The sequence below is a fragment of the Rhinatrema bivittatum genome, chromosome 2, assembly GCF_901001135.1.
Source record: "Rhinatrema bivittatum chromosome 2, aRhiBiv1.1, whole genome shotgun sequence".
NCBI classification, from domain to species: domain Eukaryota; kingdom Metazoa; phylum Chordata; class Amphibia; order Gymnophiona; family Rhinatrematidae; genus Rhinatrema; species Rhinatrema bivittatum.
This window is the reverse complement of record NC_042616.1, coordinates 545,194,197-545,217,545: the sequence shown is the minus strand read 5'-3', so window position 1 is coordinate 545,217,545 and position 23,349 is coordinate 545,194,197. Positions and strand designations below refer to the sequence as shown.

Sequence of the window (23,349 nt, the reverse complement as noted above, 5' to 3'; positions counted from 1 at the left end):
CATGTACTAGGGCTCCTTCTGGAACTCTGCAATCATGGGCCCTAAATGCAGCCACTGGCTGTCCCGATTGCATGATGACTTCCTCCCTCCAGAGACTGTGAATGCTGCTTCTGCAGCATTCCTTGCCCCGGGCAACCAGGTGAGCAGAAAACCTGAACTGGGAATCAAGCCCATGTCCTCTGCATGGCAGCGTGTCGCTGGCCCTAGCCATTAATTTCTAACGAGATTAGAGGTTCTATTTTCACTTCCAGGTACATTTCTTTACGTTTAAAACATAGCAATTTTCAAAAGTTCTTTCTTTTTGCTGATAAGACATTATGCCACATAGAGATGTAATAAGACAGTAGAAAAAACTGTTGAGCATCATATCATTCATTGTGTTACATAAATATAAACTCACTGGCAGTTCCTCCTGATCAGAGTGGAATAATGTTGCCAGTTTTAGGACATGAATAATTTTGCCAGTGATCCCTCTGCAGGATGGGGTCAACATAAACAACTCCACTTCCCTGCTGTGTAATTTGAAAACAGACATAAGAAAATGTGCAAACACAGCTAAAGAGTTTACCAGAGGCAGAGGTGTTGCCAGGTATATAAAAGACTTGGGGCATGGGCACATGGGACTCTGGCTTTTATGGTCTCCCACGGAGATTTTGATAATTAAATTCAACAATCACAATAAGCCTTCCACCCAGAGAATGACCATGTAAAAACAGAAAACTAGTTTTACTGAGATCCTGCTGACCTTATGGGGGCAATTTAAGAAATCGGCACTAACCACGCTGAGAGAGCAAAGGCTGATTCCTGCACAGTGATGTGCTGCCAGTTTCTTAGTAAAGGGTCTCTCACCAGTTCTGTTCTACTTGGTGAGGCAACTCTTTGTTTTATAAAACTAATTAGCCCTCCATCGCCTTTCTCCATATCCCAAAAAATAAATTTTACATAAAACATATAATAATATAAGCACTGAAAATAACTTTTCAGTCATGGGGTTCCAGGCAGATTCTGAAACCCAGGACTGGATCAGCATATGGCAGTTTTCTCAGGTACCAACTTAGGCCTAGATTCATCAAATTGCTATAAATCTAGCAAAAATAGCGCCCACGATAAAAAAACAAAAAAAAAAGGGGGGGGGGGCATGAGGCTAATTTCCTTTCTACTGCATCATATAGGCATTGCGTTATCACGTCGAGCATTGCCTGAGCACATCAACATTGTGTCAGCGCATTGTGTTAGTGTGTTGTCGTTGCATCAGCATGTCGCGTGTCATTTTATGAGGCACGTGTTGATATTGCTTGGCGCATTATTTTTCTAGTTTATATATACCGGCTTTCTGCAGCTGCCTCTTTGAGGGTGTGTCAGGTGTTTGGAGAGAGGAGAGGACAGTAAGTGAGTTGGTAGTAGTTTGTAGTTGGTTGGAGGTATTTAGCGAGTTCTGAGTGAGGTGTCCTGTGGCTTGTTTCTCATCTGTTTCCCTTTCCCTTTGTCTATTGTCTTGATCTGTATGTGTGAAAGTTTTTGTTAGTTTGTCCTGTTTGTCTATCTGTCTTTGTGTTTGGGTGATGCGTGATGGTAAGGTGGAGGAGGAGTGGTGAGGTATGGTGGTGAGGCGGAGAAGGTGTGGTGTAATGCAGAAGAGGAGTAGTTAGGCGTGGTGATGTGGAAGAGGAGTGGTGGTGAAGGAGTAGTGAGGCAGGGTGGTGAGGAAGAGTGGAGAGGATGGTGTGTGAGAGGCAAGGGAGAGAGGAGAGGCATGAAGAGAAAGGAGGGAAGGAGGGAGGAAAGAAGAGGAGAGGATAAGGCACAAAAGATGTGACCTGTGTGGCAGCCTCTATGTGGAGTGTCCAGGATCTGTTCTACAGAGAGGAGGGTAATTAGGCCACATTCTACAAAAAAGGAACCTCTAATAGGGGTGCTAGCAGGCCTCAAGCAACCTCTCCCCCCAAAAAAACAAACAAACAGCAAACCCTGTCTGGCAGTTGAAGCTCTTGGAAACCTGCACACTCCCAAATAACAGGACAATTATGTCCACTCCAAGTACTAGGTGGATGAGCAGCAGGGTTTGTGGGTGGAAGGGGCACACCAAAGCAGCTATCTACTCATCCAGAAATGTGACACACCATATCTGAGGTCTGACACTGTCAAGTTTCACAAACCTCACCCCCAACACAAGGAATAAACAGAATGAGCTATAGGTGGAATGGTCTTTGATTAAGCGTGAGCCCATTTTCTCACTAAACGATAAAATCGTAATTCTGAGGCACCCATTGTAAACAGTGGAAGCACAGGATCACTTGTGTTGCAAGACAGTTTGCAAAATGAATGCACACACACTGCCTGCTCTGGGGGATGCATAGGTGTGGTAATGGAGAGAACAACAAGGCAAACATCACCCACACACACACAGTTGTAGACCAAGGCTAACACAACACATCACTCACCCAGATGCACACAGTCACACATATGTGTTGGCACTTTTTTGGGGACAGACTACATCCAGCAGTTTGTACACCTACAAATGGCCAATGATTATATTTCTGGCATGCCCATAATCCAACATCAGTGCTGTCTCTGGCTACCTGATCCCCACGTGATAATGAGGGAGTCAGAGTGCAAAGTACGCACAGATGGTTAGGTACATCTGCCAGCATGACAGACATCTGTGAAAAGCATATATGATAAGCACTTTGTCACAGGTACTGACATAGCCCCTCAAACCCTCAGACTGCAGGAAATGCTTGTCTTGAAAGAGACCAAAACAGAAAGTGCATAAGCCATCATGCCAACCACATGACACTTCTGGGAGCAGTTGCCCCTTACATTCTGTAATGCTCCATGGTGAGACCGCACCTTGAATACTGTGTACAATTCTGGTCGCCGCATCTCAAAAATGATATAATTGCAATGGAGAAGGTACAGAGAAGGGCTACCAAAATGATAAGGGGAATGGAACAGCTTCCCTATGAGGAAAGACTAAAGAGGTTAGGACTTTTCAGCTTGGAGAAGAGATGACTGAGGGGGGATATGATAGAGATGTTTAAAATCATGAGAGGTCTAGAACGGGTAGATGTGAATCGGTTATTTACTCTTTCAGATAATAGAAAGACTAGGGGGCACTCCATGAAGTTAGCATGTGGCACATTTAAAACTAATCGGAGAAATTTTTTTTTTACTCAACGCACAATTAAACTCTGGAATTTGTTGCCAGAGGATGTGGTTAGTACAGTTAGTATAGCTGTGTTTAAAAAAGGATTGGAAAAGTTCTTGGAGGAGAAGTCCATTAATTGCTATTAATTAAGTTGACTTAGAAAATAGCCACTGCCATTAGCAATGGTTACATGGAATACACTTAGTGTTTGGGTACTTGCCAGGTTCTTATGGCCTGGATTGGCCACTGTTGAAAACAGGATGCTGGGCTTGATGGACCCTTGGTCTGACCCAGTATGTTCAGCACGGTGACAGGTTTTCCAATGAGGCAGGTTGTAGGCCCCTGAGGTCATCAGCTGACAACAGCTTCTCTAGCCTTTGTGCTACACACAGAGCTGATAATTGAAAGTCTATCAACACACCTGCTGTGCTCACCACTAACTGTAAAAGTGACAAACAACACATGAGGCATAGCCTATAGCAGTGTTTCTCAACAAGTGTATCTGGACCCACTAGTGTGTTGCGAAGTCCCGGGAGGTGTGTCGCAGAGCCAGCAGAGTCTGATCTTTCCTCATCAGTCTGGGCAGGAGTTGGATGACCTCATTTATAGGGTATGACAGGAAGCTGCTCTTGTTTCCTTCTCCTTTTCCTGGCCAGCGGGAGGTTCTACCTTCTTCCTTCAATCAGATCAGAATGCGATATCACCAACTCCTGTTCATATGGGCTCGGCAAGACACCAACTTTATCTTCCTCTGCCTGGCCTGGCAGTGAGGCTGCTGATGCTCTGGATGTGAAAGCAGGAACATAAGGGAGAAAGGTGCAAGCTCTATAGATCCGCTGCTGCTGTCTCCTCATCTTCTTCCTCTCCTCAGTGCTTCTTGCCCTCAACTGCTGCTGATAAAGAGGGAAGGAGACTTTGGCTTGGATTGAAGACTTTTCTGATAGCTGTGAGCCAGGAGGAGGGTAAATGTACTGGACAGGAAGGCATGGGAAGATAAGGAGTCAAGAGTCTGCTGGATAGGAAGGGATGGGGAAAGGAGGTTGGAGTTGCTGGATAGGGAGGGGTAGAGGAGGGAGGGATTGGGGCTGCTGGGCAGGTAAGAGAGATGGAAATGGAGAGAGATGAAGGTGTGGGACTGCTGGGTTGGGGAACAGGGAATGGGGATGCTGAGCAGGAAAGGGTAGGAAAAGGTGGTCAGAAAGGGTAGGAAAGAGGTGGTCAGAGGTATTCTGGTAGGGAAGGGGAGAGGGAAGGGCAGAAAGAGTTTAGCAGGGGAGAGAGGGAGTATGGGGACGAGGATGTGGGATGGGGGGGGGTGTTGGGAATGTTGGACAGGGATATGAGCATGTGAAGGGATGATTGAGTAGCTGGGAGAAGTGAGGGTTGATGGAGGGGAATGACTGGGTACAAGGTCCATGCGATGTCAGTTTTGAGAATATTCATTTCTTCTCTCTTTGTTCTTTGCTTAGGTTAGGAGGAAATATATTTTTGTTTCTGATCTCCAATTTTGCACTGCATGCAGAAGGTGGTCTTAGGGTTTCTATTCCAGGTTTTGTTTCCACATTTGTAATTTGTGGTCTTTTACTCTATATTTAATTTGTCTGTGTTCTGTGTGTATGTGACTGAGATGAGGTACTTTATTAGAGGCTTGTTTCAGCCTTATTTGTTGTATTTTTTCAATATTATATTGCACTGGTGGTAAACTGCGGCCTTTTCTTGGGGAGGACTATTGCTATTCCATTTCTTGGAGTTAGTGCTGCTGAGGTATGGCAGGTTTGATAGACATGTACAGAGTGGAGTTTGTTTGTATTATTTTACATGCACCTGGTAGTAGAGGGAGTTTGTGATGCTTTTATTAAGATAACACCAGAATCAGAATATCTTTTTGGTATGGTGAGTTGTACAGGGAAATGTCTTAGTTCTGCTCTGCATTCATTGTTTGAAAGTGGGGTGGATGCAGAGCATATGCTTATATTTAGTCAAATGCTGGTTATGTGTTCAGTGTGTCACGTGTGTGAGCATCATTTCTCAGGTGTGTCCTGATAGAAAAAAAGTTGAGAACCACTGGCCTATAGGAGAGCAACTCTTCCAGCTAGGTCAAAAGTCCTGCCAGCCATGTGAATCAGCAAGGGCATGCAACCATAAAACCCCTGAAAGGTAGTGATTGACCTTGGAAACAGACCATTATGCAAGCTGTTTGCCCCAGGAATCCTCAGCCTGTGTGCTTTAAGTGTGACCACAAATAACCTAAGGACGGTAACTGATACTCGCTATTGCAACAAGCAAAGTACTCGGCATATTTTTTAGGTACATACATACATACAGCAGCACCATATGATTAGCCCTGAGCTCGGCTGGCCAAGGGCCTTGCAGCACTGAGACATCTCTATATCTGACTAAGGCTACCTGTGAAGCAAATCGCTTCTAAAACACCTTTGCGTTGGGTAGGGATGTGAATCGTTTTAGGACGATTAAAATTATCGTCCGATAATTTTAATATCGTCTTAAACCGTTATGGAACACAATACAATAGAGATTCTAACGATTTATCGTTATAAATCGTTAGAATCGTGAGCCGGCACACTAAAACCCCCTAAAACCCACCCCCGACCCTTTAAATTAAATCCCCCACCCTCCCGAACCCCCCCCAAATGACTTAAATAACCTGCGGGTCCAGCGGCGGTCCGGAACGGCAGCGGTCCGGAACGGGCTCCTGCTCCTGAATCTTGTTGTCTTCAGCCGGCGCCATTTTCCAAAATGGCGCCGAAAAATGGCAGCGGCCATAGACGAACACGATTGGATGGCAGGAGGTCCTTCCGGACCCCCGCTGGACTTTTGGCAAGTCTCGTGGGGGTCAGGAGGCCCCCCACAAGCTGGCCAAAAGTTCCTGGAGGTCCAGCGGGGGTCAGGGAGCGATTTCCCGCCGCGAATCGTTTTCGTACGGAAAATGGCGCCGGCAGGAGATCGACTGCAGGAGGTTGTTCAGCGAGGCGCTGGAACCCTCGCTGAACGACCTCCTGCAGTCGATCTCCTGCCGGCGCCATTTTCCGTACGAAAACGATTCGCGGCGGGAAATCGCTCCCTGACCCCCGCTGGACCTCCAGGAACTTTTGGCCAGCTTGTGGGGGGCCTCCTGACCCCCACGAGACTTGCCAAAAGTCCAGCGGGGGTCCGGAAGGACCTCCTGCCGTCCAATCGTGTTCGTCTATGGCCGCCGCCATTTTTCGGCGCCATTTTGGAAAATGGCGCCGGCTGAAGACAACAAGATTCAGGAGCAGGAGCCCGTTCCGGACCGCTGCCGTTCCGGACCGCCGCTGGACCCGCAGGTTATTTAAGTCATTTGGGGGGGGGTTCCGGAGGGTGGGGGATTTAATTTAAAGGGTCGGGGGTGGGTTTTAGGGGGTTTTAATGTGCCGGTTTTGCGATTTTTCGATTTTTCGATTTTTCACGATTTTTCACGATATTTTACCCCCCCAAACGGCAACAATACGATTCCCTCCCCCTCCCAGCCGAAATCGATCGTTAAGACGATCGAGGACACGATTCACATCCCTAGCGTTGGGTTCAATGATATGAACCTTTTCTTAGGAGACATGTGGGTGCTCTTAGAATCATTAGAAACTATACTGTGATGTTGATATTTCTGAGATGACTTGCAAATACAAGTGAAGGCGTGACACCATCTGATTCCCAACCCTGTCAGCATTGGAATGAGGCTGTAAAATGGGAAGTCTGTGATTGATACCTTAAACTGTCTACATATAACTTTAGGCTGTGCCTTTAAGTTTCTGAGCTACTTGTGATTTATAGCATTTCTATAGCTGTTGCTTTCCATGTCCCATCACACCTATGCCACTATCTCACCCACACGTGAGGGCTAGGGCAGGGTCCTAGGGGTAGGCCCGCCAAACCAAACACTCAAGCTAGGCCAAGCTATGTACACTGTGTTGGCAGTCGTACACAAACTGTATTGCAACACATGCTTTTTTTAGACTCACTATCAGTCAGAAAACATTAGACCAGGTACATGTATTTGGTGTTATCTTTAATTTGACTACAATCTTTCAGGTACAGCTACTGCTCCATTGTCAAGATGAAGCTTAATTAGGCATACGTGTTTCTGTTTCACACTGACCCAGACAGAAGAGCAGTGTCTGAAAGAAAGATGAGAGAGGAGAGCAGCTGCAAACATTCTACTGGCCCCCTTCCATGGAAGGGGAAGAGGTAGTTGAGGCATAACAGATGCTCTATGAGGCTTTGCTGAAACCGGCTGCCACTTAGCATGGTGTTCTTGGCTTGTGTGGGAGCACATGTGAGAGCACATGGGGGATCCAGGGGTAGATTCAGAAGTATCTCCATTGGTATCCCATGGCATAGAGTGAGATTATGGAATATACAGCAGAGCAGCACTATATCTTGTACTTTGGGTGGGGCATACATCAAAGCTCCACCCATTTTGTCCAAACAATGAAATCTAATTTTGAGAACTCCAAAGGTGCATTCTATATGACCTCGTTGTACCTCGTCTCTGCTGGCGTGTTGAGAATAGCAACGGGGGTGAAAACCCAGGTCCTACACCCATATCCCACATTTCCTGTGGCAAAGATAGAATGGGGACATCAATTACACCAGTCACTTTGACATCTTGTTGCCAAAGCACAACATATTGCAAGTCAATATAAGCTAGCCTGTAGCTTAGCCTCTATTAACATTGTAAAAGACTATTTCTGGACACTAGGTGCATACCACCTTTCTCTGGAACACTATATGATCAGTATAGTATTAGCTGAATCTAGGTCACACCTTCCAGACTAAAAAACTGTGTCTGTGGATTCCACCAAATGTGTGCTAGCCCCACACAACCAAGCTAAGGCTACTCGTTTGTAGACATCAAACCTTAAAGCAGTACATCAGAAGTGCCACAACTGTCCTAGCAGAAAAACCTCTACCTCGTGGTCTGCATGTGCAAGTCCCTGGCTGCTCTGCAATATGTCCTCCACAAATACAATTTTTTCTGTCCTGACACAGGGAATATGCTGGGCCCAAAATGCATTGGCTGCTGCTTCTTTTTTACCTGTGTTCCTGAGATCCTGGCTCACCCATCACTAACAGCCCATACCTGATCTGCAAGTACAAACAGTGTGAACATTTAAAGTTTGTGATTAACCTGTGAGATTTCTACTGGCCCAAATGGGAGGATTGGAAACAGGTACTTTTTAAGATGAACCCATAGAAAGTGGGTAGTGGCTGCTCACACACCAAGCTTTATAACAAGTGCATTGTTTGGCATTACAAGACTAGCAGGCCTCTCGAGCATGGGGAGAGTAAGCCAGGCCCTGGCGCAATGGCCTGCACACCCAACTATACCAGCTACTTGTCATATCAGTGACACTGTTACATCCCCCACAGCGCCCCCCCCCATGTCTGTGCCATTTGCTGCAAACACATAGCCAGAGACGGAATAGAGAAAGAAGCATCTGTCATAACTACGAGCCAACCATCACCATAGAGGTCGTTCTCAAAATTTTCAAAGAGGTCTGATTACCTAAGTATAAAAGAATTGGGCACAACTCCCGTGTACCTGGCCACCACGTCGAGGATGCGTATCCGAGCATCACATATCACTTGCACCCCTGTCACGGGGTGGGGTGTGGCTACGTGAGTGCATCTGATAGCTCCCAGAACATTGGAACAGTTTGCAATGGCATAAAAGCCTGTCTTCAATTCCATCAAGTCCTGCCTGTACCGAGGAAATGCTACGTAGCGATTCATGCAGTCAGATATAGCTGTTATGACCTGGCCCAGACAGTGGGAAAAATAATTTGGGACATTATATCCATGATCCCTACTGTCGTTTGGAAGGAGCTGCTTCCCATGAAATGCAGGATGGTCAATAGTTTGGTGAGGCCCAGTACAGCGTTGGACCTTTCCATGACCGAATCCAGATCCCCTCTGATTTCTTCATATAATTCCAGGATAACCTGAGAGCTGAGGCGATACCTGCAAACCACATAATCCTCTGGCATGCCCAGCAATGAGGCTCATGGAGGAAAGATGCACTCCCTGTATCTCCTCCGCATGCCAACCTGCATGATAGGCACTGCTGTACCCCATGACCCTCTCCTCGTGCGGCCAGTGGCTCAGGATCTGGTGCAGGGATTTCCTTAGGAGGTGGTGGAAATTCCCTTGCCTGTTCTTGTGGTTGTTGTTGCTCCTCTTGTTGTCTGCAGTGAGCCTCCTGAAGCATCCAGTATCCCCAACAAGTAAACTTGCCACAAACATTAAGGGTTTAGGAAGACAGGCCAGGTAAGAACTGGTGTTTTTATTGGCCCAGGAGGGCCTGGTAGGTGTGTCTGATGGAATACTTCTTTTTATCGCCCGAGATAATTGCGATAATAGCTGCAATGCGCAATAACCTCTGTGGACACTCGATAAAACATTTTTTCCCATGATACCGCAAAAAAAAAAAAAAAAAGGTGTAGTTATTTCTGACATTAAATCCCATGTTAGTGTGGTTATTCTATCGCAGAATGCAATAGGATGCCTTAATTTGCATTAACTCCTCCCACTTGCATACTAAAATTTAAATTTGCATGCTAGCCAGCACAGAACTATTTATCACATGCACAATATGCGTTAGACCCCATTTAACATGTGTTTGGGCACTAACGCAGTTTGATGAATGACCCAGTTAGATGGTAAGTGCTCTGAGAATAGGGAAATATCTACAGTATCTGCATGTAATTTGCTTTGAAGTGCATGAAAAGCTGTTTATAAATAAAAAAAGAAATATGAAATATCTAAAAATTTTGTACATGAGCTTTTGACACCACAGAGATCCTTCTTCAGATGCCACATCAGATATATTATTCATATCTGCAGAAAGAACCAGTGTGATCTCATTGGCACATGTATAACATTTTTGGATAATACATTGATCCAATATCAGCCATTACAGTCTGCATAAAATCCAGTTTGATCTAGGAGCCATCCAGCTACTAGGTCACTGTATTATATATTCCAGTCACCAGACTGAAACTCATATGCTCTTTTCCACTTTTGTTATCTGAATGAGGTTTTGTTGCATTGGTCTCTGTCTCTTTTTCCTGATGTTCTCATCCATCCTCCTAATTCCTTTTCCATTCTCTCCATTCTGTTTTACTTTTTTTTCTCTCTGATCTTCATCATTTCCTCCCCCCCTGACATCTATCTTTCCTTTATTTTTCTCATCTCTGCTCCAAATCTTTCCTTTTCATCAGCATCCCTTCACTCTCTGTCCTCTCACACCTGGATCTCATTTCTCCTTCCCTCTCACTTTTTTCTTTTATCTCTCACCCTTTAGTTCTCCCTGTTCCAACACTTCATTTTTACAACTCTCCCTTCCTTTGCTCCTCTGAACCTCCATCTTCCCCTCACTGGGTTGCTCTCCACCTCAGTCTCCTGCTATCAGGTTCTCTTTTCCCCCAACAGTAACCCCCTCTCACGCCACTCCTTATCTCCGCAATGACTTTTTTTTTTTTTACCTTTTTTCAACCATTTCATTTTACTCACCTTCTTTTGCAGTCTCTCATCCCCTCCAGTGTGTCTACCTCACCCCAGAGAAAGACGACCAAAATAGGGTGGGGTCTGCATGGAAAGCTATATGAGATGAGACTGAAGGACCTAAATATGAATACCCTAGAAGAGAAAAGAGATGGGCAGATATGGTACAGACCTTCAAATACCTGAAAGGAATTAATGATCCACAAAAATCAAATCTTTTCTGATAGAAAGGAAGCTGTAAAACCAGGGCTTACAGTATGGCACTCCAAAGGGGGAACACTCAGGAACAATGTCAGGAAATATTTTTTCATGGAAAGGGTGGTGGATGCATGGAATCCCCTCCTGGAGGAGGTGGTGAAGATGAGAACCGATATGGAATTCATAAGGGTGTGGGAGAAACCCAGAGGATCCTGCTGGCTAGAGAAGAAAAATGAAGAAATGGGGTAACTCTTCTACTACACCTAAGGTTTATATTGCTGCGTGGGGATAGCCTACATAGAGGAGCGGCTTCTACTATCCATACTAGAAGACTTAGGGGTAGCCTGCACAGAGTGGCAGCTGCTACTATCCTTAAGAGAAGGTTTGGGGGTAGCCTGCATGGAGCAGCAGCTGATAGTATCCTTAACAGAAAGCTTTGGGGTAATCTGCATGAAGTGACAGCTGCTATACCCCCAAAAAAATATTTAAAAACAAATGAAAAAAAAAGAAACTTAGTGGGCAGACCAAATGGACCTTTTTGGTCTTTGTCTACCATCTTACACTATGTTACTATGCTCATCCTCACAATCTGTCTGTCTCTCTCTCTCTCACCCCTCCACCTCCATCATCCCTCTGGCTCTCTCTCACATACACCTCATCTCTGGCTCTTTTTACCCTTATCATCACCTCTTGCTTTCTTTCACACAGACCCCATCCTCTGGCTGTCGCCCATTCCATTACCACCAGCTCTTTTGCACCTCCTTCCCATGTATTGTGCCCCCTACATTCCCCCACATGCTTCCCCTCATCTCACATGATTCTCAAGCACTTCATACCCTGGTTCTCTCGTCACCTCCGACAGCCCAACTCTGCATTGCTGATTTCAGGGAGATAGGAAAGGATACCGCATTCACCTCCCCTTCAAATGTTCCCCCTATAATTCATCCACCTCCTCATCAAGCATTTAACTTCTTCAATAATCCCTTCTTGTACCAATATTCACTCCCTCTTTACCTCACCCCTTTTTGCATTCAATTCCTCTCTCTCCCCATCAATCACTTATAACTCCCTACGTATGCTCTAGGATGCCTCCTTCCTCCTCCCCTATTGAATCCTGAGTCCTGGGATCAGAGGCTGTGGCTTTGCCTATGCCTGTGCCTGTATCTAATGCAGCCCCATACTTCCTGTTGAAACAAGGTGACAGGATGGGAGGGGTGAGACCACAGCACAGGACACAACAAAACAGAAAACAAATTGTTCTGCTCTCTTATCCAGACCCACCTGCAGTGTCTGCTCAGGCTCACCCCTTACCCTTCCTTTCTCCACAGAAAGGGGAAATGGTAAGGGGCAGATTTTCAAAGGGGTACGCATGTAAGATACGCGTGTACCCCCCGAAAACCTGCCCCAAGCTCCCCCTGCGCGTGCCGAGCCTATGTTGCATAGGCTGCTGGCGAGCACAAGTCCCGGGGCTTTCCTGGGGGGGGGTGTCGGGGGCGTGTCGCAGCCGGCGCGTCATCAGGGGCATGTCGGAGCGTGTCGTGGCCGGCGTGTCAACAGGGGCGTTCTGGGGGCGTGGCCGCGGCCTCCGGACTGGACCATGGCGCGCCGGCAGCTGGCCTGGCGCGCGCAAGTTACGCCTGCCTTGGGCAGGCGTAACTTTCGCAATAAAGGTAGGGGGGAAATTAGTTAGGGCCGGGGGGCGGGTTAGTTAGGGGAAGGGAGGAGGTGTGGGGGGGGTGGAGGGAACGGAGGCAGGCTGCGCGGCCGATTTTGCGCAGCCTTGTGCGCGCCGACCCTGGATTTTAAAAGATACGCGTGGCTACGTGCATATCTATTAAAATCCGGTGTACTTTTGTTTGCGCCTGGTGCGTGAACAAAAGTACGCATGGGTGTACTTTTATAAAATCTACCCCTAAATGTGGAGCAGACACTGCAAAGAAGAAAACAATTATTCTGCTCCCTTTTCCAGCCTCTCCTCTCTTGTTCCCTGTAGAGAAGTAAATAGAATAGTTGTTTGAGGATCAGTCACTGGCCAATAGATTTGGGGCAAAGCCCTGTGTGGCCATAGCTAGCAACAGCCATGTTCAGAAATAGGGAAGCGAGGTCAAAGCAGAGAAAATAAATACTACAAATAATGAAAGCAAAACAATACATTACACGTGTAGAATCTTCTATTCTACGGGAGGCAAAAACATATTAATAGTAAAAGAAAAATGTATTGTTATAGGAAAGGATAGATAAGTTAGCTTTTTGCAACGTCTGAAGAGAAAACTACTGAACCCATTCAGTTCTTACTTCAATCAGTTTAAAAGTATTTCCTTAACATTCTCATTGAAATTCTGGCCAAGAATGAATTCAATTCCTCATGTTTGCTGAATGTTTTAGATTAATTTCTCTGCAGTCCATAGGGGATGGTGCATTTATTGGATGCTTGGAAAACCTATGATGCACTCCATATAGACCAGGAAATAACTTTGACTCACTAAGAAACAGCCTATTCGCATCAAAAATGAAAATATCTGTCTATTTTGACTAAAATCATGACAATTTGTCTCTATAACTCTCTTTGCCTATAAAAATAATAAAATGTATGCAAGTATCCTTCTACTGTTCTCCTAACTTAAAATAAAATAAACTACAAGTTTACTCAACTATCCCTGTCAAAACTTGCCAGAGCTTAGATTGAATTCAGGTTATTTACACTAAGACATTCATCTCTACTCTTGATAGACTATTTCTTCCCAAATTAAACTAAAACAACTTCCTGCACATAGAAAACTTATTTTCTTTTGTTTTCAGCAGCCAAAAGCAGACTGCAGGTAATGTCTCATGAATATCTTTTTCTTTCTCTGCCACTGTCTGCTTGAAACAAAGATAAGCTTACCTGTTTTTACCATGGACTTTAAAGAGACAGATGTGGTTGGTTAATAGATCTCATTAGTTCAGGCTTCCTTGGCTGTTACTGGCTATAAGGATAAATTAAATATGTAATATATTGCTTAACTAAGTGATGTAAGCCATATTATACTTGTACTTGATTCTGAGATAAAAATTTACCATTCACCAATTTGAATTTCTACATTGTCCCAAAGATGAGTTAATTATAATATCTCAGCCCTTCACTGGGCAGCAAATTTTCACAAAAGTCATGTTACGGAAATGAAAGTAGTCAATTCTTATACATTTCCATGTGCTAAACATGAATGTGACTGTGAAAATGCAAAATTGGCTCTAGTATTTTTGTAATATGCAATAATATAATTACATCTTGAATTGTATGCCAAAGGTAGGAGACTTACGGTTAATACCGTTTGAAAAATGAAGTCATAGACTACGTCTTAGATTTCTTTGCTTGTCTCTTGTACACCTGTTCGGGAGCATCTCTGTGGAGTGTCCAGCAGTAGTCAGCCAGCATGAATATTTCAAATGCTCACCCTTTCTGACTGGGCTTCATATAGTACACTGCTGACGTCAGCTTACTCAGCAGCAGCATGGCAGTAGAACTGCATTGCATCAGAAAATGATGTAATAAACTCTGGATGATGTGTGCATGATGGTATTATGCAATATGATGCAATATTACATCATTCTAGGCTTATTTACAGTCCTACTGGATAAATTTACATGACTAAACATAGAAAGTGAACTATATTAAATATCTTCGAAACGAGAGCCAATAAAAACTTGTCATGGTCATATTCGTGTTCAGCACATCAAGATACTACAGAGTAGGACCTTTTTAGGTCAGTAACACTTTCATTGTTGCCCTCATGGTGACAATGCTAATCAGTCTATGGCATAGCTCTGGCTTTCAGCTAGTAAGTTCACTTCTCTATAAAGTTAATGAAACTACAAAGCACAGAAATCTTTCTCACCACCTCCCCCACTGTAATTTCACATTGCCAGAGGAAAAGCCTGAGTTGTCCCTAGTTGCCTTAGTCACCCAGTAACACGGGGATGCTTACCTGTCTTTTGTGTCTTTTCAAAGAACATTTATATGGCCAGTTCCCTGCTGTGGAGCATCTCCTTTTTCATACTTAAGAACAAAATAGTTGCAGGGACCCTTTTCATGTCTCAAATGTAATTTAAAATTAAGCCTTCGCTAGCAGAAGGGAAAACAAATTAATGACTTTTCCCAAGACACTGACTTACATATATACAACAGATATCAAAAGCATTTTATTAATGCTCAGATCTTTTCCAAAGATACAGGAGTAAGATGTGTCTAAAAAATGGATTATTGAATATTATCAATCAAATGTCTTTAACATTTAATTCTAAAATTGAAAACAAGCTAATCAACTGCAATCTTTTCCTTACAGACATCCAATTCCTGCCCTAATTTTTTTGGCATTAATTCCACTGACATGCTGCCTAATGCTAATGATATCTTATCAGAATTGTTTCCTCCATGGCGCCTGGTTATACCTGAACCATCCCACAGAACTATGGTGCATACGAATTCTGGTAAGTGTGCTCTTTGTCACAGTCTGTGATCTGTAACATGCAGAGACGTTTCCATGTTTGCTATAGGGATAGACTGGTTTATATACATTTTTAAAGTTTACCTACATAGAAACACACACATATGATGCTGCAGTTTTAATTACAGTTAAGAGTGTAGTTTATTCTTGGGATGCAATCTACAATTATAGTTTCTAGAATCCAGTGTATTACAAGATCCAAGACAGCAGGGATTTGCCAGAGATAAGCCTTGCCAGACAAATCTGATCAATTTCTTTGATTGGGTGACCATGGAATTGGATCAGGGAGAATATTAGTTGTAATGTACTTGGATTTCAGTAAGACCTTTGATACAACTCCACAGAGACAACTTATAAATAAATTGATCATCCTTGGTTAGAAACTGGTTGATTGGGAGGTAACAAAGGGTAGTGGTAAATGGCGTTTACACTGAGGAGAGTCACGTTACTAGTGATCTGCCACCAGGATCAGTCCTTGGACTGGTTCTCTTCAACATTTTGTGAGCGACATTGTGGAAGGATTGCCAGGAAAGGTTTTTGTTTTTGCCAATGATATGAAAATCTACAACAGAAGAGCCAATCAGGAAGAATGCAGAGTTATGCATTTTGAATGCAAAAATCCAAGCAAGATGTACAGTAGAGGAGGTGAAATTCTTCTAAGCATAAAAGAAGAGTGGCATCTGGGAGTGATCATATCTTATGATCTTAAGGTGGCCAAACAGATGGATAAGGTGACTGCAAAAGCCAGAAAGATGCTTGGCTGCATAGGGAGAGGAATGGTCAGCAGAACAAAGGAGATGCTGTTGCCTCTGTATATGTCCCTGGTGAGATCTCATATGCAATATTGTATACCAGGGGTCCCCAAACTATAGCCTGAGGGCCAGATGCGGCCCTTAGCTGAATTTCATCTGGCCTTTAGCAGCAAAGGCAGAAGGAACTTGATCCATCTTCCAGCAGCATCAACAAAAGGAGCTGGATCTGGCCTGCGGCAGGAATGCATTCCAATGTAACCACCAGGCCTGGATTTGTCAATAGGCAGACTAGGCCTGTGCATAGGGCAGAAAACATCTGGGGGGCAGCAGGTTGGCTGAAGATTTGCTGCCTTTCAGCTGTGCTGAATCTCACTCAGCAGAGAACAGCCCTCTGCTTCCTATTCCAGCTCCTCACTTCCCAGACAGTGTTCAGGGAACAGGAGAGAAGGGATGTGAGCCTGCAGCAGACAGAGCAAAGAGGGATCATTTTGGGGAGATTAAGAGGAGCAGAGTAGAAATAATTGGAGGGTGGGAAGAAAGGCTTGGGGATGACAGGAGGATCCGCTGCTATGTACTTCGCTATGGGCCGGATTTTAAATCACCTACGTGCACATAAACCCCCGGGACACGTGTAAGTCCCGGGGTTTGTAAAAGAGGTGGTCTGGGGCGGGGCAGGACTAGAGGCGGCAAATGGCCGCTGTGCTGGGGGATCATGTGCTGGCAGGGTGCTGGCAGGATGCCGGCAGGGTGCCGGTGCACGCAACTTGGGCCTGCTTGAAGCAGGCGCAAAAGATAGGTTAAAGATTGAGGGGTTTAGGACAGGGATAGGGGGAGAGCAGGATAGGGGAAGGGGAAGGGAGGTCAGGCTAGGGGGTTGGGAAGTTCCCAATGCATTGCTGCGCTTAACTGCGAAAATCCTCCCCCCCTTGTGCGTGCTGACCCGGCATTTTATAACATGCGCGCACCAGAACACGCATGTTATAAAATCACGCATCCATGTGCGCGCGCTGGGCAGCGCTCGCACATGGATGCGCGTGTGCCATCTTTTAAAATCCACCCCTATGTGAGAGAGAAAGTAACAAGGTTAGGGGACAGCGTTTATGTGTGTGAGAGAGAAGGGATTGGTACCAAGAGTATGTGTATGTTATAATGGGTGGGATGTTAAAGAAGGGATGCAAGAAGGTGCAGGACCAGAGCCTTCCCTCTCACTGAAATTCAAATCCTCCCTTGATCTTGAATTCTGTCTCCCAACTCTTCCTATTATCTCCTCCTCTTCCTGAATGCAAGAACCTCCCTCTCTCTCCCTCTCCTTCCCCATTCCCCATCTCTAGTCTCTTTCCTTCTCGCACTCCTCCTTTCTCCTTACCCATTACTGATCTTTCTCCCTTCCTCCTTTCCTCTCCCTATCTCTGAGGTCTCCCTGTACTGATAGTTGAGAAAACTTTTCTTCACCAATAAAAATGAAATAAATTATTCGTATAATCTACTAGATAAGGGAGCCCTGACCGACGTGCCGCAAATGCGCAGTAGAGAGCAGCTCTATCGCGCATGCGCGGGCGAGCACGTCGGTCAGAGCGGAGCGTGCCTGAAAAAAATGGCGCTGGGAGGAGCAGTAGTGGCAGCGGAGAGGAGAGGCAGCGAGGAGCAGTAGTGGCGCGCGCGCGAGGGATGGACCACGCCCCCAGAGATCTTCCGTCTGCGCCATCCGAGGGAAGGGGTTGTGGATGAGCTGAAAGGGGAGGGGATTGAGAGAGGGGGAGTGACTGAGGAGAGGGGGGAGTGACTGAGAAGAGGGGGGAGAGTGAGGGGAGGGGGGAGGGGAGTGACTGAGGGGAGGGAGGAGAGAGTGAGGGGAGGGGGTGAGAGGGACTAGAGGGGGGAGGTGAGAGGGAGTGGGAGGGAGAATGGGGAGAGGAGGTGGAAGGGAGAATGAGGGGGAGGGTGTGGGAAAGAGAATGAGTGGGAAAGAAATGGACCGAAAATTTTTTTTAAATGTAGCCCGTTGTTACGGGCTTAACAGCTAGTTATAATATAAAAGCGAGGAATGTTTTTGTTTCAGAATTTGTAAATGTTTCCCACAGAATCTACCTCGAGCTGCCACAGGAAACTAGGGTACTGTGTCTGGGAGACCTTCTGCTCCCTATTGTTCAACCTCAGGTTGGGGGAAGGAGGGGTGACAGGGGGGCAACAGCACCAACGATGCCTTAGGAGGCGCCAAAATCCTAAACCCATCTCTGATAACCACCACCTCAGATATATGAAGTCAAAATTGCAAGCGGCAGTGTGACAGCGAAGCATGGGTGGGGAATATTGCTGCAAGATTACCACTGATTGGCTGCTTTATGCAATGCAATGGTATTGGTGCTGCTTGTGCAGTGGAGCCACTTGAGCTGAAAACAAGGAGAGAAGCTGCAGCACAGCCATAAGTGGTTTACAATTGCTGTGTAGGCCCCGGGAAGAGAGGCGCTGGCGGTACCGAGCCATGGATTCTGCAGGGCTGACAGGGAAAGCCAGGTAAGGATGAGGGTCCATGGAGCTCCCAGCTGTGCCGCTGTCTCTTTAGAGCTGAGGGGAAAGGGGCATGGATATAGGCTTTTAAGGATGCAGCCTTTGGAGCTGCAGAGTGCAGAAAGCATCATTATTATAATCAATCCAGATACCAACCTGGTCTCCAGAGGGGATCGCTTTGCTCAAACCCTGAATCTGGTGTGTTGCAAAAGAGGGCAGTAAGGGCTGGGCAAAAGGGATGACAAGGGGTAAAGAAACAAAGGAGGAGGAAGAGTGTATAGGGGGATATGAGGGGGAGAGAGAGTGCACCACACATCCACGAAAATCCCATCCTACCATCCATTCGCCCTCTCTGCCTCTTCATTTCCTAGGTAAGAGGGCAGGGTCAAAGTTGCTGGGGGTGTGGCAAGGTTGCCAGCTTTGAAGAAATCTAAAAATATTTCTGACAGTCTATCTGCCTCACCCCTGGGAACCCTGGCTCTTCCTCCTATTTCCCCTTGCATTTCAAATCACTGAAAGGGCCTGACATGTTTCCCCCAACCTTCCACTCTAAGGGGCTCTCTCCCTTCTACCCCCAGCTCAGCAAACTACGAGGAAGGCCCTCCCTCCCTGCCTGCCTCTGTGATCTGAAATGTCCTATGTTGCCCTCCTCTTGAAAAAGTTGATGATTTTCCAGCCCTCCTTTTCTCTCCCTAGAATCTGGTCAGAAAACAAAACTCCAGTTTTCACAAGAACTAACAGGGATACTAGATCTTTACATTTCTTTGTATTTGTTAAAATCGTTTTAAAATAATTGTGTTTTCACAGGTACATAATGGATTAGCAATCTATGCAACATGGACTTCCATTGCTACTCTTCTCAACCTTGGGCTGGTACTGAAATATGAAGGGAAGGTGGATGACTCTGTGGTTAGCAGGGCTTGTCTTTGCATAGTACTCTTTGCATTACTCTTCTGGTATGGCAATTTTCTCACTCATATTGTAGTCATCACTTGAATCTCAAAATTTCTGTTTAATTATTTCAGAGGAACTCACAGGGATAACTTTCAGAATGACATACGCTGCTTTTCACTTACCTCTTTCTATCAAGTTCTCTACACATTCTCATGAATATTTAGGGGCGGATTTTAAAAGGGTTATGCGCCTAATCCTTTTAAACCCACTCCTGCGCACGCCGAACCCATTTTGCATACGCCCGGCGATGCGTGCAAGCCCCGGGACGCGCATATGTCCCGGGGGCTTGAAAAAAGGGGCGGGGAGTGGGCAGGGCGGGGCGGTCCGGGGGCGGAGTGGGGGCAGAACCGAAGCCTCCGGCACAGTGGCTGTGCCGGGGGATTGCACGCCGGCCGAGTGCCGGGGCACACAACCTACGCCTGCCCAGAGGCAGGCGCAACTTATAAAATAAAGGTAGGGGAGTGATTTAGGTAGGGCTGGGGGGCAGGTTGCATGCACAAATCTACGCCCGCGCTTAGCTACCAAAATCTGGCCCTTAGGTTCAATGCAGGCTGTTGATCTCCTACTGTACCAGGTCTTTGTCGTCTTGCAAAACTCATTTGATAGCATTAGTAGGAACTGATTCAACATAAGTTTATCATGAAAACAATTACAACACATTTTTAAAGCTTTCAGATATAATAATCATTTCCTAAAATAGGTCAAGGAGCAATTTAAAAAGTTTTTGCAACTTTGGGGTTAGAGGCAAAGCATGTTTCCTTGAAATATGAGGGAGGCACTGAAAAAACAGTGCAGAAAAGATGGCAAACAGCACATTTTCAAAGCTTAAATGACTCTGGTGATTAGTCCATACTACCTGCAAGCCATTAGTTTAGTGTTGTGAAGGATTGAGCTACAACTAACAGATTATATTGATCCAATAGTTTAGAGGGTTTATCCCATACTCTTAATCTAAATTCTGACTTGATTTGTACTATAGCTAAATGTGGGACATATTTATACTTACCATGCTACATGCATGTTTTAATATGATTAGTTATCAAAGATTATTATTCATAAGTGGTAGATTATATTAGTAACAATAATATTAGTAATATTATTGTTACTGTAAAAATTAATTAGATTAATTTTGTGTGGCCATAAATTGTATATCTTCACAAAATTTGCCTTTGAAATTGACCAATTTATTAGTTACCAGAAAGATCATGAAGAAAATTGGTCAATACCGTGAACAGTTTCTGAATAATTTTTGTGGAGATAGTTGTTTAGTATGTAGAAATGAAAAAATCTATAAAGGAAATCACTAGATTTATTAATCTGCCTCTGATTTTATATAGCCCAAACCTGTCCTTGGGACCCTACAACGAATTGAGTTTTCAAGATATCTACAATGAATATTCATGAGATAAAGTTGCATATACAAATTCTCCAATGTATGTAAATTATCTCATGCAAATTCATTGTGGATATCCTGAAAACCTGACTGACTGTTGGGTCCACTGTACAGGTTTGAGAAGCCCTGACACAGCCTATGAAACAACAAATGTATCTCATGTTCTTTGTACTCGCCCCAAAGCGACAGTTCAGTTCTTATGTAAACCGGTGCGATATGTATTCTATACAGGAACATCGGTATATAAAAGTTTAAAAAATAAATAAATAAATAAATAAATGTGTATATATTATTCTCTGTTCTAGTTATTGACATTTAGACCTGCTGTTTTGGCAGACAATGATCCAGTAATTAGGACCTACCTGCCAGTTGATGCGTTATCCTCTCACACTGGGGATGTGTTTCCAGGAGTGTGTGCACAGGGGAGAAGGGATAGGACTGCCATTGTCATTGGTGATTCAATCATTAGGAATGTAGATAGCTGGGTGGCTGGTGGGCATGAGGCTTGCTTGGTAACTTGCCTGCTTGATGCAAAGGTAGTGGACCTCACTCATCAACATGATAGGATTTTACAAAGTACTGGGGAGGAACCTACTGTCTTGGTATATATGGGTACCAATAACATAGGAAGGTGCAGAAGGAAGGTTCTAGATGCTATTTTTAGACTTTTAGGTAGGAAATTGAAATCCAGAACCGTCAGGGTTGAATTCTCAGAAATGCTTGCCATTCCATGTTGCAGGACCTCCAGAGGCAGACTGACCTCCAGATTCTCAATGCATGGATGAAATTATGGCACAGGGAAGAGGACTTTAGATTTGTTAGCAACTTGGGAACATTCTGGGGAAGGGGGAGCCTATTCTGATGAAATGGGCTCCACCTTAACCAGAGTAGAACCCAGCTGCTGGCACTAATATTTGAAAAGGAGATAGAACAGTTTTTAAACTAGACCATAGGGGAAAGCCAGTAGTCACTCAGAAGCACATGTTTCAGAGGGAGGTATCTTCCAAGGATACTAGGCGAGGATGGGGTGGGGAGCTGGGGTGGGTGGATTCTTTCCTCTTGGTGGCAGCACTTGGTATGCCTAGCACACTGTACCTTTTGCTGGGACTGTCTGCATTCGGGGTCGGATGCCCCTGGGATACGATAGACCAGATGTCCCTCTCAAGTGGGTTGTCACCTTGCTTGTATTCAGTGGGTTGACTGGATCGCCCACAAGGAGCAAGTGCCTCGCGCATTTGTCTGGATTTTGCTTGGACAGTGGCGAGCCCCGGAGTCCAGAGTTAACGCGCTGCCTGCCCATTGACAATTGGCTGGTATTCTCTGTTATGGCTCAGGTTCCTAGGTATTCCTTGTAATATAGTTACTGCAATAAAGCTGTGGCCTATTTCCTCTAGTTTCTTGTCTGGCTTTGCTTTTATTGAGGGTTTCCTGGTGGTGTGAAGTATCCTGTGTGCACATGGCCTCACCTCACCTTGCAGTGAATTATAGCGGCTGCACAGGTTATGAATTTTTGAGCAGGGAACTAATCATAAAGCTCTGTTATGCTCAGGCTTGTGAACCCTTGGGCCGACGGGAGGATGGTATAGCTTAGGAGGAAGGTCCCTAGGTTCTCCCATTGGGTGGCGAGGCAGGAACAGAAGATGTGACCAGCTGACCCTCGGCACTGGAGACAGAGGCGACTGTGGAGACAGACGAAGAGTCATGACGTCACGGAACGGAGCTGTGTCTTCGCCACTGGAAATCCGCGGTCCCCCCAGGAGGAGCCATTAGGGACCCGGACCGCTGGGACTTAGGTGGACCTTTGAGAGGTCAAGAAGTCAAGCGTTCAGTGCAAGGGCTGACTGGGGCTTCACCCCTGGAAGCCCGCGGTCCCCCCGCGGTCCCCCCGCGAGGAGCCCGTAGGGACCCGGGCCGCTGGGACTTAGGTGGGCCCTTGGAGACAATGGTCGCTGCTGCAAGGGAGGAGCAGGCATGGCTCCTGACCCAGCGGCTAGCCCGGAGGCCCGTGCCAACGCACGGGGGCACCGGATCCATGACGCTGCTGCCGGCCTGGCACGGAGTTCAGGTAGGGGGCCGTGCCCGCGGATGGCCGCGGAACACAACATCTGTGACTAATTGTTCATCTGTTCATTCAAGATCCTGAGCCAATGTAAAAAAAAGAAAAAAACCTTTAAACTGATTCAGGCCGATGCGATATCGGCGCATGTTAAATGGGTGCTCGTGATTGAGCGCCAGCTCCCTTAATGTGTGCCGATCTACCTCTCCAGGGCCCCTCAATACAAAATGCAAATGGGCTTCCATGGTAAAAAGGAGGCGCTAGGGGAAATTGCACGCCCCTAGCGCCTCCTTAGCAGCAGGCGCCCGAGAGAG

The 23,349-nt window shown here is 45.6% G+C and overlaps 1 protein-coding gene across 1 annotated transcript in view; it reads left to right on the top strand.

Moving 5' to 3' along the window:
- LOC115085177 (mucin-5AC-like) overlaps positions 1 to 23,349 on the top strand; it is an 85,213-nt gene that overhangs the window by 48,594 nt on the left and 13,270 nt on the right. Inside the window, exons 8-9 of the mRNA XM_029590880.1 lie at positions 15,211 to 15,355; positions 19,440 to 19,588. Of these exons, the coding sequence (XP_029446740.1) occupies positions 15,211 to 15,355; positions 19,440 to 19,588 (294 nt within the window). The remainder of the gene's footprint in view (positions 1 to 15,210; positions 15,356 to 19,439; positions 19,589 to 23,349) is intronic.